This window comes from Centroberyx gerrardi, chromosome 5 (genome assembly GCF_048128805.1).
Source record: "Centroberyx gerrardi isolate f3 chromosome 5, fCenGer3.hap1.cur.20231027, whole genome shotgun sequence".
NCBI classification, from domain to species: domain Eukaryota; kingdom Metazoa; phylum Chordata; class Actinopteri; order Beryciformes; family Berycidae; genus Centroberyx; species Centroberyx gerrardi.
The window spans coordinates 14,779,013-14,794,706 of record NC_136001.1 but is presented as its reverse complement, the minus strand read 5'-3'; the positions used below and the strand labels follow the sequence as shown (position 1 = coordinate 14,794,706).

The 15,694-nt window shown below is 43.1% G+C and overlaps 2 protein-coding genes across 3 annotated transcripts in view; both read left to right on the top strand.

The window, feature by feature from the left end:
- r3hdm2 (R3H domain containing 2) overlaps positions 1-2,469 on the top strand; it is a 67,183-nt gene extending 64,714 nt beyond the window's left edge. For both annotated transcript variants that reach the window (XM_078283681.1, XM_078283680.1), the window contains one exon: positions 742-2,469. In XM_078283681.1, coding sequence (XP_078139807.1) covers positions 742-1,127 — 386 coding nt within the window. In that variant the 3' untranslated portion in view covers positions 1,128-2,469. The remainder of the gene's footprint in view (positions 1-741) is intronic.
- A 1,705-nt stretch (positions 2,470-4,174) lies between these two features.
- On the top strand, positions 4,175-12,972 carry LOC139929712 (SH3 and cysteine-rich domain-containing protein 3-like). The gene is made up of 12 exons (XM_071922703.2): positions 4,175-4,253; positions 4,698-4,776; positions 6,291-6,447; positions 6,574-6,671; positions 6,794-6,875; positions 7,580-7,677; positions 9,352-9,418; positions 9,614-9,663; positions 9,992-10,095; positions 10,208-10,259; positions 11,174-11,311; positions 12,742-12,972. The coding sequence occupies exons 1-12, from the start codon at positions 4,237-4,239 to the stop codon at positions 12,838-12,840; spliced, it is 1,041 nt and encodes a 346-aa protein (XP_071778804.1). The 5' UTR covers positions 4,175-4,236; the 3' UTR covers positions 12,841-12,972.
- The last annotated feature ends 2,722 nt before the right edge of the window (positions 12,973-15,694 follow it).

Below are 15,694 nucleotides of genomic sequence, written 5' to 3'. Positions count from 1 at the left end.
TCATGCACACTCTCTCCTGATGAAGGTCTAATGACCGGAACGTCATTTGAATAAAGTGAGTACAAGTGATGAGACGGTGTGCGGGAAGTTTTGTTCTTTGAAGATACAGATGAGCATAACATCCTCTACCAGTGTTAGGACATGATCGTGTTTTCCTGCAGGTTTTGCTATAAACACTCCTACAAGGTCTTCTATTTTCAAACCGCTCTGATTTCAATTCCCCAAGCCACTTTGCTCTTAATTATCAAGTGCGCTAACACTTTCAAGGTGCTCAGGTGGAGGGGTGGGGTTTATGCATGATGGGAGCGAGTGAAACTATTGACTTTAAAAACTCCACCTGTACACACCAAAGTGCTGTGATAGGACAGTGTTGTTGTAACCAAGAGAATGGCTGAACAAAATATTTTTGTTCATGCACTTAAGTTCGGAAATCACCAAGCTACTTCCTGGTATGTGGATGTTCCGTGCACCAACCTAGAGCCGGCTCATGCTGGTTTGACTTACTGTCTTTTACTGTCTGGTGTACGAGTGCACACTGTATTTCCATTATGTAGGGCTCTGCGCAGCCTAAAGAGTGCATATTGTAATTCCACTAAGCACTATGTATTGCAAAAATCATTTTGCATGAACAAACACAGAGTCCAGCTATTATAGAGAGAAGTGAAAAATACAGTTTGAGCAATCGAGCCTGCTCTACATCTCATCTCTCGCTCTGATTCTCCCTGTTTCTCCTCAACCCAGTGGTAAGTCGAGTTCTCGAGGTAACGGACCTGCCAGAGGGGATTTCACGCCCCGAAGCTGAGAAGCTCTTCAATCAGCTGTCGATGTGCGGTGCCAAGATCCAGTGGCTGAAGGACCCCCAGGGAGGCCGGGGAGGAGCAGGAGGCTGCGGCCCCTGCCCTGGTGCAGGGCCTGCCGGGGCGGGAGCCGGTGCCGGGCCCGGGGGAGGGAAGGGCGACGGCCACGACCCGGCCCACCTCTACACAGTGGTGGCAGTGTTCCCCAGCACCATGGCTGCACAGAGTGCTTCCTTCAAACTCAACAACAGCGGGGCCTGCCTCTTCAAACTGAGGGCCGCCAAAAAGAACTATGACCTGCGTGTGCTGGAGAGGGCCAGTTCTCAGTGAAAGTAAAAGAGAGGGGGAGGAAAGAAAGAGAGGGAAAGAAAGACAAAGAAAGAGAGAGACTCCTGGTCGAGTGGTGGAAAAGGAAGGAGGACTGAGGGGGACTGCTCTCAGTGTAAAATAAAAAAAAATGGAAACTTGGACGATGATCAAGGTGTGTCAAATGCATAAAAGGGAAGAAGGTGTGAATCATAAGGTGGCTGGTGTTTGTTTGCAAATATGATTTTTTGTTTGTTTTTATTCTTTGTTTTTTGTTTTATATTTATATACCAGAAGAGCACACAAGACACGTGAGCATGTTTCACTGTTGCCGTGGAATGTGTGCTGCCAATTATACAAAAAACACGTGCAATTCCACACACACACACACACACACACGCACACACACACACGCACACACACGCATGCATACACACACTCTCCCACACAGACACACATGCAGATCTCGCACACAAACGCAGGCAACAGGGTCACGTAGCACATAACAAGAACACACTGGACAGTCGACCTCAGTCAAACCTTCCCCTCCTCTTCCTCGTCCCTCCGCTCTCCAGCCTTCCTCCCTTTCCTCCTCTTTTCTGTCTATGCTTTCTCTCCTCCCTCCCTCCTCCTACCTCCACTCTCCCATCTGCCCCTATCCTCTCTTAATCTCACATATTTATAAACTTTCATACGCACAGTTGCGCGCTCTCTCTGCCTTTTGCTCCCCCCCCCACCCCTCTCTCTCTCTCTCTCTTTTCTTGCCACGTCTCATACTGCCTCCCCTTGCTCTATCTTCCTCTCTCTGTCCCTCTCTCCCTCTCATGTACTCTCTCACTGCTCTCTCCTCTCTTGCTTTCTGTTTGCCTTACTGCTGTTGTGGGTTTCTGTATTGCGCTGTTTTTTCTCAGAAGAGTATTGTTCTTTTTTTTTTCTTTTTTTTTTTTGGTTCGATATATTTATATAAGTGATGTAAGGAATAAAAGAAATCTATATATTCAGTGATTTTTTTTTTCTCCCCCCCCCCCACCCCCCCACCCCCAGTGGATAAGTTTAGGCCTTCCTTTATCCTTTACTCCTTCCCTCTTCAACCCTCTTTTCCTTCCCACAGTCTCTCCATTCGTTGCCTCCTTACTGCCCTCTACCTCTCTTCTTCTGTCCCCTTCTCTCTCCCACCACTGCCCCCCCCCCCCACCCCCCCAACCCCAACCCCAACCCCCCAACCCCAACCCCATTGTGTTTGCGTTTTTTCGTTGACAGCTGTGCAGAACGTATCAGAAGAAGTAGTTAAAGTGCACAATGATTGCATATGTCTACTGTAAATTTTATTTAATCTGTTATTTTTTGTTTGTTTTTAAAAATATAAAAGTCAAGAAAAAAATCTATCAAAACATCCTCGGTGTCATGTGGTTCGTTATTTGATTCACTGAAGCAGATTCTGGAAGCTGGGATATATAAATAGCTACACACACACATACACAGGAGGTGTTATTGATATTATTAATTGTCGATTTCCAGAAATACACCTGAGAGGTGAATCATAGTGGGCTGTCGTCACACTAGAGGCAGAAAAACCATGTTGATGGTCCAATCCAATTTCATAGACAGTGCTCTTTTAAACCCACTGTCTGGATGTTTATGGCGCAACACTGAAACTTTTACAAGTGTTGATTTAATTTGTCAGGCCAGTTTACCGTCTGACACGAGACTCCTCAGTATTATTTTGTGGGGCTTGAGTCAAAATGTCCTTGGCTGTATGATTTGACAGTCAGCGCTCTAACTTACGGTCACTGGATGGAACTATTGCATCAGATTTACTGATACACCGAGCAAACAAAGTGTGTGTGAGTCAATCTGGATGCCACATTTCAGTTGTAATCTTAAAGGAACATTTTGTGATTTAGATTAGGTTGATTTAACTCTCACCAAGCTATTTTTGTTTGGTTGAAAGGGATTCTCTTGTTTACTTGTGTTTCGGGAGCTTTCCATTCCTCCACTGCATCTCATTAGTACAAGTTTATTTGGTGTCCTCTGGCGGTTCATTTAGTAAAATCATAAAACAGGCAATTGTCAAAAGTTAAGTCCACAAGTAGTCTGTGAGTGTGTTAATATGATAAGTAACTTATAACTCTCATTACTGAGTGAGGAACCTGAAACAGGGCCCTCTCGTTTTTACCACTCAGCCGGGGGGCTTGTCAGCTTTTAAAGTGCTCAGCTGTCCCAAGCAGTCACATGGACACACACACATACACACACACACCCACATATACATACAGAGGCTGGGCTGGGCTGGACTGCTGGCATTACTCATCCCAATCTCCCACCTGTTGAAGCCTCATTTGGAAAGTTGACCATGTAAAGGACCAAACAAAGGGGGTGGCAGAAAAAGCTGGAAAGAGTCCTATGAAGTTCCTTGTGGCACTGAGCTGTAGAGGATCCCTCCTGACGGCACAGTGTGTGAAAACCCCCTCACTCAGTGAAGACCTGCATTCAAGCTTCACGGTTGGTTGATATTAGGCATGCATGGGTACTCATCCAAAATAATGATCTGACCAACTTGCTCTCATCATTCTTAACTGCTTACTAATACCTCCTAGGTACTAGTTTAGTGGTAGATTGTTGAATGTTTTCCTGTGCATGTACTGAAGATGTATTTTTGCATGTAGAGCAACATGAGATGAGAAGGGGGATACCCTCTGTAGATGCTTCAGCCGTATCTTTTGCCAGGTTGTGACTGTTCCTGTTTTAACTTTGCCGAGATCAAGTTGCTTCCCCAGAATAGGCCGCACTGTTGGCTGCATCTTGAAATTAACCGCACCTTATTGTCACACTACACTGATAATGTAATGCTATTATGGTGAATAGGTGTGTAGTCATGCTTACCTGTCAATTTGTGGACAAATCTGATATATCAAACAGAATTGGTTGATTATTGATTGTGACTGGATGCCAAAAAGTTTTGCTTTACCATCAGACACTTATATGGATTTAGTTGCACACTTTATGGGAAATCCCAGTATGGCATGTGGCAGTGACAGCAGTGATGCCGGTGTGCTTTTTGTTCACAGTGCCCTCTACTGGCCCAAAGCCCAACTACCTGGAGGAACTAAACCCTGACTGACAGTGCAACACCATGGCTCATTATGATTCGTGAGTCCAGTCTTTTTTTTACTGAAGAAGGGAGCAGGAAATTTGTTAAATCCTCTTGACAAGTCACTTAACTTGCGTGGATTGTCCCCATAAATGTCTATGAGTTTTCCCTGACTTTTAGACGGGCCTAGGCGGGTAAGGCTGCCTGTGTGGGAGGGGGATTTCCATGGGGTTAGGGGGTTGAAGAATCTCTGAAGACCCCAAAATAACCTTTAGGAACAAACAAAGCACTGCTGGAAATCATTTAAGGGCCTTGTATGAAAAATATACACAATAAAGTTTACATTTCATAATACATAGGAGGCCAGAAAAAAAGGAACCCAGGTGGTCCACCTATGAGCGTAATGGGCAAGGAAAGCACTGATAGGCCTAGCTGAGCATGAGGAAATATTAGTCACAATTTGTCTTCTGTATCAACATTTGACCTTTGCTGCTCGATGACAGATTGGATGACAAGGACTCGGTGGATATTCACGACAACCCACCTCTCCCTGATAACGTGGTGAAAGAGGAGGACAACACGGTGAGAGATCCAGTATCCACCTCTTAGCACGCTATGCATACATCCAGGGGCTATTTATTAGCCAGATAGCCAGACAACTGACTTCCCAATGCCAGGTAGCTCTGAAAATGTGTCACCTGGCAATAGGAATGATAATCTCTATTTGTGATCAAAGTCAGAGGCTACTTTAAGGTATTTTTAGAGGTATCAGGGGTTGTATTGACGAAGAATCAATGAATTAGACACTGTCTCACACCCTGGTAATATAAATCCAATCATTTAACACATATTGATCTGTCTTAAGCTTCACTCTTCATTAGCAGTCCTTTGAAATACTTGATAGACATGTCATTGCCTGTTATTGATGTTTCTTGATTTGTGGAGGATTGCTGAGTATAAGTGAGCATGAATGAGTTAATTCTAAGCTGACGGCCATATTGAGGCGTCATAGCGGTTTTGCTTTGGAATACTGACAGCTAAACGGAGTTGCAGAGTGATGGTCCTGTAATGTGTGAACTGTCCCTGGTATTAGTCAGCTATTGTAGTGTAAATCACCGGCCTGCCTGCCTTCTAATCCTGCCAGTGATGGAGAGCTTGGAGCCAGTTCAGTCTGTCAGGCCTCTCTCTTTCTGTGTGTGTGTGTGTGTGTGTGTGTGTGTGTGTGTGTGTGTACATGAACGCTATGGCTCTGTTTGACTGGACTGTAGTATATTTAGGAGGAGCAATGTCAGACTCTTTATTACGTGCAGCGGGGAATTCTGACGGTCCCTGTTGAAGGCTATTTTAAGATCTAAGCCCTTTCAATCTACCCCACCTGTGGTTCTGTGTGTGTGTGTATGTGTGTGTGTGTGTGTGATTGTATGTCCAAAAATCTAGCAGTAGCATGCATAACCACTTTCTCAAATTTGGACAGTTTCTATGAATGTTAGGGGAGATGAAAACGTCCCAAAAAAAAAGCTTATTTCAATAATGACATAGTCGCTCCATTCATCAGTTTTAACACATTATGCGTGGATCTGGCTCATACCGTGTTCACTGCAGCCCTCGACACAGACCAGACAGGCAGACTCCATATGACTCACACCCCAGGGTGATTCAGTATTAATAGAAGCTTTCTAATAGAAAATCTGGCATGCAGTGGGAGGTACAGTACAGGGATACTGGGACTGTTTTGGTTAAATGAAGAGCAAGCAGAAGAGAACAATCCACTGGAGCTGCTATCAGTCCTGAGACTGAATCCTTTAGGTAAATTTAGTTGGCTGGTTTAGGCTTAGGCTTAGCTTGCTTGACTCCTACTATATAGTACCATGGCTTCGTAATATCTTACAGTTTTGTTGGTACCTCTCTATTACCACACCCAATTAAAAAGTTTTGATTTTAACAACCAGAACCTCCGATCTAAGACCAGTATTGAAGTCAAACCTCTTACTCAACTTAAGCCTGCTTGTGTTTTGTCTTCTGACAGGAGACACAACTCATTGTTATCCTCTATATTGATTTTGAACATGCATTCCCATCCCTACATCCATATCCAGGTATATTTCATCTATGATGAGGAGGTAGAAGAGGAGGAGAAAGAGGATCCGCCTCCTTCAGAACCAATAAAACCAGTCAACGACAAACCTCACAAGTTCAAGGACCACTACTGCAAGAAACCAAAGTTTTGTGACGTCTGCGCACGCATGATAGTCCGTAGGTCCTTCTTGTCTCCTGTTCTCTGTCCTGCACGATAAAAAAAGTGCACTTCAGTGTGCTGTACTCTTTATAATGTGGTTTCATGATGTAATTTTTCTTACATTTTGCTCATTCTCTCTTCAGTCAACAATAAGTTTGCATTGCGATGTAAGAACTGCAAAACCAACATCCACCACCAGTGTCAGTCCTATGTGGAGTTCCAAAGATGTTTTGGCAAAATTGTAAGCTTCCTTCCATATTCCACAGTGCTTGAGCTTTAATTCAATACTACACTGCAGAGCATATCTTTTGTCTGAAGTGTCCTGTCCTCTCCTCTCCTCTCTTGTTTTCTTCTCTCCTACAGCCTCCAGGTTTCAGAAGGGCCTACAGCTCTCCTCTCTACAGCAGTCAGCAGAATGCCACAGTCTCACAGCTGCTGCCCTTTTGTGAGTCCAACTTCCACACATTGTCCTACATGCTGCGTAAAGAGAAAATTCACCCTAAAACCAAATGAGTCATTTATTCCTATGATGAATTTCTAGAGGACTACATTTTCTGGAGCTAGGCTACTGGCAGTGTATGAGATGCTCACTCAATTCAATGTTTTATTTGTTTGAGTGTTCGTATGAACTCTCTGGTCCACATTTTCTCTCCAGTCAATCATTGTGAACATGACTAACTTTCTCCCAGAAGGATTTCCAGAAGACTATTAGCTCTTATCTGTCGCTGCTCCACTGACAATGTATTGAAAGGATGACTTGGGATAAACTATAATTCATAGTTGGGCTAACAGCTCTGAACCAGAGAATGGTCCCTAAAAAATCCATCTCTGGACAGTTGGTATGCTTTTCATTGGTAATGGAGCAGGTATTGGAAGTGTTGCTTGATGCCATTACAGATGAGCGGCTTGGCTGTCTTGTTCCAGTCTTGAGCTGTTCATGAAATCAAATCTAAAATGAGCCTTCCAAGATTATAGGAATAATAGATACATTTTCATTTTGAGTTTTTCACTTAAGTTGTAAACTCAACTCAAATCCTAAAAAAATACTTCTGGTTAGCAAAGCTCAAATGTATTGATGGAAACATTTCACTTAACTGCATTTGACTCAGTGTGATCTCTGGTTGTTTATTGATGACCTTTTATTGGCAGCGCAGTCAAACCGCACTGACCCTGTGTTTGAGACGCTGCGCATCGGTGTGATCATGGCCAACAAGGAGCGCAAGAAAGGATCAGAAGACAAGAAGAACGTGAGTGTGAATGCTTTCAGAGCACCAATATTAATAGACTTTTAAATGATGCTCCAATACAGAGCCACTTAAAATGTGCACACCGTGGAATAATTGAATGTTTTAAAGCATGGTTAGGTCCTGCCCTAGGCTCTATAGCAGACCTTTTAACTCCCTCCCCCCTATGAGTAGGGCTGGGTATCGGTACTCGATACCTTTAAGGTATCGACTGAAATAACCCAGTACCAAGTAGTATCGAAACTTCTCCAGTCAAGCGATACCTGCATTCGATACTTTTTGTACACAGATCTAGAAAAAAATGACTATTTGTATGGTTTTGCTCGCAGCCAATCACCAAAAGCGTTCTGCGATTTAATGCGACGTGTGATTGGCCCACTACCACAGCAGCTACAACCCATACAGTCTGTGGTGGTGAAGTCGAGTGCGGTGTGTGTGACAGAGTTGGCAGTTCAGCGTGCCGAGATGCCACCAAAACGTAAAAAAAAGGTATCGAATGAAGTACTCTATTGGTATCGGTATCACTTTAAGGGTACTGGTATTGGTACTGGTATCGTAATTTTTTAAATGATACCCAGCCCTACCTATGAGCCAGTGTGCAGCCTCAGATTTTCAGGCAAGGGCCTTTGGCTGTTCTAAAGTCGAGGCTTAAAGGATAAGTTCGGCGATTTTGGACCTATATATAATTGGTCTCTTACATACCTGTAGTACGTGGGCCCACATACAATATTGACTCCAGAGTCAGCTGTCGAGTGAAACGGTGAACTTTGTTGTTAGGACTCCTGCTGCTAACAATGAGTCCAAACGGGGTTTGTCAAAATATCTCCAAAAAAGCCAGTCTGTGAAAACGATATGCCGATCAACCGACGTATTTATATTGACAGCCCGGAAAGCAGCAGCACCGCACCATTTTCAGTCAGTGGATAGTCTTCTACCAAACTCTACTGTTTACAATCTGACCTGACTGCCTGCAAAACCAGATCACACCACCAGTAACGCAGTTTCACCCCACAGCAGTCTGCGCTGCAGCAGAGAAAAATAGTTCAATGATTTCCTGATTAGTGAAAGTGTGACTAATGGCTGAATTGTGTCATGTTTACTCTCAACTCCCCTGTGGAGCCTACAAACGGCTTTTTTGGAGATATTTTGACAAACCCCGTTTAGACTCATTGTTAGCAGCAGGAGGCCTAGCAACAGAGCTCGCTGTTTCACCTGACAGTTGACTCAGGAGACGATATTGTCTGCAGGTCCAAGTACTGCAGGTATGCAAGAGACAAATTATATATAGGTCCAAAATCGCCAAACTTATACTTTAATACTAAAGGAGACCGGGTTTTGCCATCAGGGCCTCTCAGTAGGCTCGTAGACTCAGTATCTCATTTGTAAATCATTTCTTGCTTTTATTTTGTCTGTTATCCTGTTCTTTTACTATATTGTTTTTACCCTCTATTTTAATCTGTTTGTCTTGTGTTGCCTTCTTGTTTTTACTTGTTTAGATTTATTTCATGAGTATGGTGTTTGCTTTTATTTGATTGTTAAAGCACTTTGTAAACTCTGTCTTAAAACGTGCTATACTAAGTGCTATATAAAGTTTATTACTATTATTACTATGATATTATTATATTATTACATGTGGCAATGGATTGTTCATTAACTGCAAATTCCTGAACGGTCCAGATGATGATGATGATGATGGAAGAAGATGAGTCTCAGCCCAAACAGGAGGAGGGAGGAGGTGAAGGAGGTGAGCTGAGATGTTAACCACTTTGTTTCAGAGTTTTTGTCTCCATATCTGGATTTTCCACCGCAGAAAATCTGTGCTAAATAGTCAGCATTCTAGTGACTGGAAAATATGTTGGGTTTCAGTTTTCTCCACATGGCAAATTAATAATGTTTTTCTTTGTTTGCTTGTCGTACTTTTTGTTGTGTTGTGTACTAGCAAACACAGAGGGAGACAAGAAGGGAGACAAAGCTCCGGCTGATGAAAAGGTCAGAGATTGTGGAGATGAAGATGGCAATTAAGGATGATGATGATGACCGTGACAATGATTATTTTAATTACAATGAGAGTCATGATAATGATGATTTTAATGACAATGAGAGTTATGATGATTTTAATTACAGTGAGAATTATGAGAATGATGCCAGTGACAATGCTGACAGCGATGATGATGACAGCAACAGTGACGAGTGTGATGGGCTAACAACAGTGGAGATAGTGGATGGCTGTAGTGGTGGTGGTGATAGGATTATCAAAGACAGCTATGAAAGATGATGATGATGGTGGTAAAGACAGTGTCTCTGTGTGTTTCTGTAGAGTAAGAAGCCCCAGCCAGGGAAGATCGGTGTGTTCAGCCAGTCTCACTACTACTTGGCTCTCTACCGCTTCAAGGCTATAGAGAAAGATGACCTGGACCTGCAGTAAGCACTGTGGCTCTACACCTTCTCCACACCCCTCTCTCTCTCTCTTGCTTTTTCAGTATCTCAATATTTCTGCTCTCATTGACATACCCGTATCCTACTTGTTTCTAAGTGCTGGGGACCGCATCACAGTGATAGACGACTCCAATGAGGAATGGTGGAGGGTGAGTCCTAGTTTTGATTTCTCATACTATTCAGGCAGCATATGTCACTGTATTCATTACCTCTGCCAGCTAAGTTGGAGGGAGGTTACATTCTCACTCTTGTTTGTCTGTTACACACAGATTTGGTGGACAGATAGCCCTTGGCCCAGTGATCAGTTGATTCAATTTTGGTGATGATTCAGATCTGGGATTTCTGCCATTAGACGGTTATCATTTTTTACAGAGGCTACAGCTTTGCAAGTTGGTGAATTGTTCAGTGTTGGTGGAGGTTTGTGCTCTACTTAGTGCCTTCTAGTTCATAGTAATCCCTTTTAACAGGACTGGGTTCCAGGTCAACAGGATAAATTAGTAATTTGGTCCTGGACTGAAAACATTTCCGAGCCATTACTCTACACAATGAATGGTTACTATAGGGCTGCTTCGTCTTAATCAATTAGTTATCTATTCAGTTGTTAGTGTTTTGTAATTCATTCTTTTTTTTGTTTAAATCATTAAAACTCCCCAGTTAAGACCCTGTAGATTCGCCCTATTTGCACAAATGAAAATCAGGTGTAAGGTATGGTTACTGGCGGGAAATCTTCTTGGCGTGCAAGAAGCGACAAATCGAAAGTTACGAGCGAAATACAAAACTTGTCCTAAAGAGCAACGAGCGAGCGCTACATCCAGAAAAAGATGGATTATTATCAACGATGGCTGAATCTGCTGCCCAGTTTCCCAGTGTAGCTTCTAATGTCAATTAGCATGACTGCATGTATTTGCAGGGGGACAATTACATGGGAGAACTTAATATACACCTTTGCAGATTTGTATATTAAATAGGCTACACAATTAGGCAGTGGACTATCAATTAATTAAGAATCTTGTTGACACACTGAGATTACAGCACCTCACTGTTGAAGCTTGTGCTCCACCAGGGGAAGATAGGAGACAGGACAGGCTTCCTCCCCGCCAACTACATCATCCGAGTGCGAGCAGGAGAGAGAGTCTACAAGGTGACACGCTCCTTTGTGGGCAACAGAGAGATGGGCCAGATCACTCTGAAGAAAGACCAGGTTAACACACACACACACATGCAGACACACATACATATACTATACATGTGAAGAACATAATTGACTAGATTCATTCCCCCTAACCCTAGCCTTAACCCTAAAACTAACCCTAATTCTAATCTTAACCTTAAAACCATGCCCTAACTCTAAAATCTTAAAGAAGTGAGGACCGGCAAAATGTCCTCACTTTGAAGGACTGTAGTGTCCACATCTTTCTATCCCTGTGTGGACATGTGGTCCTCATAAGTATGGAAATACAAAGACAGACACATATCCTCAAAGAAGACACACACACATCCAGATTGCATGGTATCTTAGTTAAAGCAAGCCTTAGTTAAACAGCAGGCTTCCACATACTTGTAAATTCCAGTTAAGTCTATTGTTCATACACATAATTAAGAGACATTGATCCAGTGGAGTGTGTACAGGTTAAAGACAACCAACACGTGGTGAATTCAATATCACTGAATTAAACATGGGGAAACTATACATGTACTGTATATGTAGATGCCATCATCATGTGCATGGACACAGAGGCACACACACATATAATACATATTTATACATACATAAGCATGCATCATGTTGACAAGGACACACAAATGTTGCAGTTACTATACTTGAGGATGTTCCACTGATTTACATTCAGTCCCTCACCTCCAAACCTAATGTTAACTCTCACAACTGCATGCCTGTACCTAAGCCTAAATATAACCCTCGCCCTAACTTCACCCTAACGCTAACATTAACCTCTGACCATAAATTACATTGGAAAAAATATCCTTACAAATCTTTTTCTGGTAACCGCAGTAAACTTGTGCAATGTGCAATCTCTCTCACACACACACACACACAAACAGACATACACTGGGCGCACACAGACACAAAGACACACACTCGCATGCACACAAGCATCAAGAAATACACCCACACGTGTATATGCTGGTACACACATACACGCACTCTTGGGCACACAGACACATGCAAAAAGAAATATACATACAAACACACACACATTAAGAAATACACACAAATACACACTCACACATGCACACATAAACACACTCCCATGTACATACACACAACACACACAGATACACACACTCATGTACACACAGGTACACACACACACACACACACACACACAAAATGCACACACATATACAAAGAAATACACACATGTGCACCTATACACGCTCAGATACAGATACACACACTCATATACACACAGACAGAATTAAATATACAGACACAAACACACACACACACACACACACACACTTGGGTGCACATACACAAAACTATACACACACATGCACACACAAACTGACACGCTCACTCACACTTGTGCACACACACACACACACACACACACGCACACACACAGCCTAACCCTTCTCTCCCAGCCTGAGTTTGTTGTGTCTCCTCAGATCGTGGTGAAGAAGGGCGAGGAGGTGAACGGCTACCTGAAGGTCAGTACAGGACGGAAGCTCGGCTTCTTCCCCTCCAACCTGCTGCAGGAGATCTGAGGAGGAACGCCAGGCCGCCAGCAGGCTCGCCGCTCAGTTTTAACACACAGCTGGCACACTTTCTTCTGATCCGCCCATCACGACCTGAACATCCCTCGTTGTGCAGTAACATCTCATACTTGAATTTTAATCTGCAGATATTGGTATTTTCATTGTTTATCTGTCCACTTTGCACATCTTTACCTATGTGCTACATATATTGTGTTGAGCTCACTCAGTATGCAGACAGATAAATAACAGGCAAATAAAAATATCAATATCTGTAAGCAAAAAGTCACTGTAAATTGACACATGATAGGAAAGTTAAAGGCAGTTGTTTCAATATACTTTGTCTGGAATGTTATGCTGATTTTTCTTCTTGTCTTCATACAATTATGTGTGTTCATGCAAGTGTTTATCTGATATCAATACCAAGACTGTACACACGTTAGCTTCATCAAGGCCTAGCATTGAACACATTACGTATCTCTGATATAGGCCCACTATAGATAATTTAAGTTACTCTACAGTATTATTATAGCAGGACTGCATAAATGGAACCTTAGTTTTGAAGTTAGTCTTCACAGGTATATCTCTAAATAAGTGCAATAGTAACTGTTTCCATATGGGTTTTGAATTGAACATGCAGTTATGAGAGAATTAATAAGGGGATTTCAGTGTCTCTGGGCCTCTTTTTCCTTCTCTCTCTGACAGTGAGCACCTCAGTGGCTGGAATGGCCTTTCCATCAAATGTGATACTATTTCTGGGCTGCTGTGTTTACCAATGAGAATACTTGGCATTCAAAAGGCAAAAAAAGGCATTATTACTCTTCTGAAACTTCCTTTTCCTGAAATTCACTGCACAAACAAGGATTATATGTCATTGATTTCTATTTGCCCTTTAAAGTTGAAGTCCTATGTGTCTCATCTGCCTGTTTAGTTAGCATGCTGTAAAACTACATTAGCTGGAGTCAGGGAGCTATTTGAGGGAGGCTGGCAACTTCTCTTGTCAGCACAAATTTTGACATGCAGCTCCCTTTTTAACTGTGGACTTTGGGGAAAAGGAGAGCAACAGTTTACCTTCCCACTGTCCTTGTCAAATGTGAACAAAACACCTTGGCAATAATGCTCTTGCAGCACAAATGTACCACACCCAGCGACTATTAAGCCTCTCATATCTTTCCAAAGTTAGAAATATAATTATCTTATTACAGTATGCCTGTTAGGACACATGTGCCTCTTTCCATCAGTTGGCATCATGATACAGTATTGGGACACGTGCCTGTCTTTGATGAGCATTGTAGGAGTGTTTTGCATTATACATGCTGCTTTAGCTAAGACACTGTAATTCTTGTGTGTGTGTGTGTGTGTGTGTGTGTGTGTGTGTGTGTGTGTGTGTGTGGCTGTGTATGAATGTGTGTGAGAGAGAATCTGTGAGTGTCAAGGAAACAGAAAGAAACAGAAGAACTTGTGGAAACCTGTAGGATTTGTTCATATTTCCTCTGCAGGAATTGTGATCAATTGGTTGTTGGAGGCAAGAGGTCATTCATGGTAAAGGGAAGAATGCGTTAATTTCCTCAGACATGAGAGAGAGAGGCATTTCCAATAGTTCAAAAGGATGTAGAGCCATTCTTGGTCACTTGCTAGCTGCTCCAAGCGCAGTGTAATTAGCGAAAGGAGACTGTGTGGGGACGGTTTGCTATGTAAAGGGATGGCTCAGAGAACAGGAATGCAGGGAATGGCATCTGTACGTCCCGAGAGACATTCCAGTGGTAATCACCGGCCCGACAAACACGACACCTAGACAGACAGGCACAGGTTCATTTTAGCTTCATTTTCCGTATGTTTTTCTTTTTTTTTTTTTTTTACCCCTCCATCTTTTCATCTCCAGGCATTCTCCTGTCCGTTGCTTTCTGATTGTTGTTACTAATAAATGCCCTCTTTCTTTCTTGTACTTTTGCTCTTTCTCTTTCACTGTTTGTTTTTCCATATTGATTTCCCTAATTCTCTCTCTCTCTCTCTCTCTCTCTCTCTCTCTCTCTCTCTCTGTTTCCCTCTCCCTCTCCCTCACACACACTCACAACCACGTCCATATCCAGATGATGAGTTGCGTCACGCCTCCTTCCTTCTCTGTTGTCTGTCAGAGGAAAGAAACAGGGTGGCCTGAGCAGGTAGCGCCGCTAGGCTTCAGCGGTCCCCTGATTGGACAACAGACCACCCCTTCAGACACGGGTCACTTCCTCCCAGGAAACAGCCTCTGCTTCATGCCACTGCCGACCACGGGACCGGGCTGAGAGGGATATCACAGCTGCCATGTTGTCATCCCCGACCCCCTGACCCTGCCACTCTAGACAGGCAGGGTGGTGGAGGGTTGCCGAAATGTGTGTGTGGATGTGTGTGGGTGGATGATTTTCTCTGTGTGTGTTCCTGTATATATGTGAGTGCATTGCTGAGAGGGCAAGGGCAAAGAGGAGGGTCAGCATGATGCTGTGGCACAGAATACGTGCAATTCAAGGGAATTCAATTTTTGTCGGGGACTCCACATCAAGAGCCAAACTTGGGAGTCCTGGCCAAACTTTCAATACCTGGGTGCTTCAAAAAGGATTTTCACATCAGTCTTCTGCATTTGTGCAGGACTTCCATCCAGCGATACTGCAGTGGATTGACAGTCAGGCAACAAACAAAGAGGATTCCTTTGTGTTCATTTGGACAGAAAATGCGTTAACGTTTTCGACTACTTTTAACTAAATCCAATCCCCAACATGCATCCAGCATTTCCAAACATCCTCTAAAATCTTTGAGGAGCATCCAAATGTTTGATATTTAGCTGCTGAGCGCTGTGGAACAGTATGACATGTCCATCTTTTTTGCACCT

Coding starts and splice junctions, on each gene's coding strand:
- LOC139929712 (XM_071922703.2), top strand. Junction 10,260..11,173: donor CCAATGAGGAATGGTGGAGG/GTGAGTCCTAGT, acceptor GTGCTCCACCAG/GGGAAGATAGGAGACAGGAC. Junction 11,312..12,741: donor TCACTCTGAAGAAAGACCAG/GTTAACACACAC, acceptor GTGTCTCCTCAG/ATCGTGGTGAAGAAGGGCGA.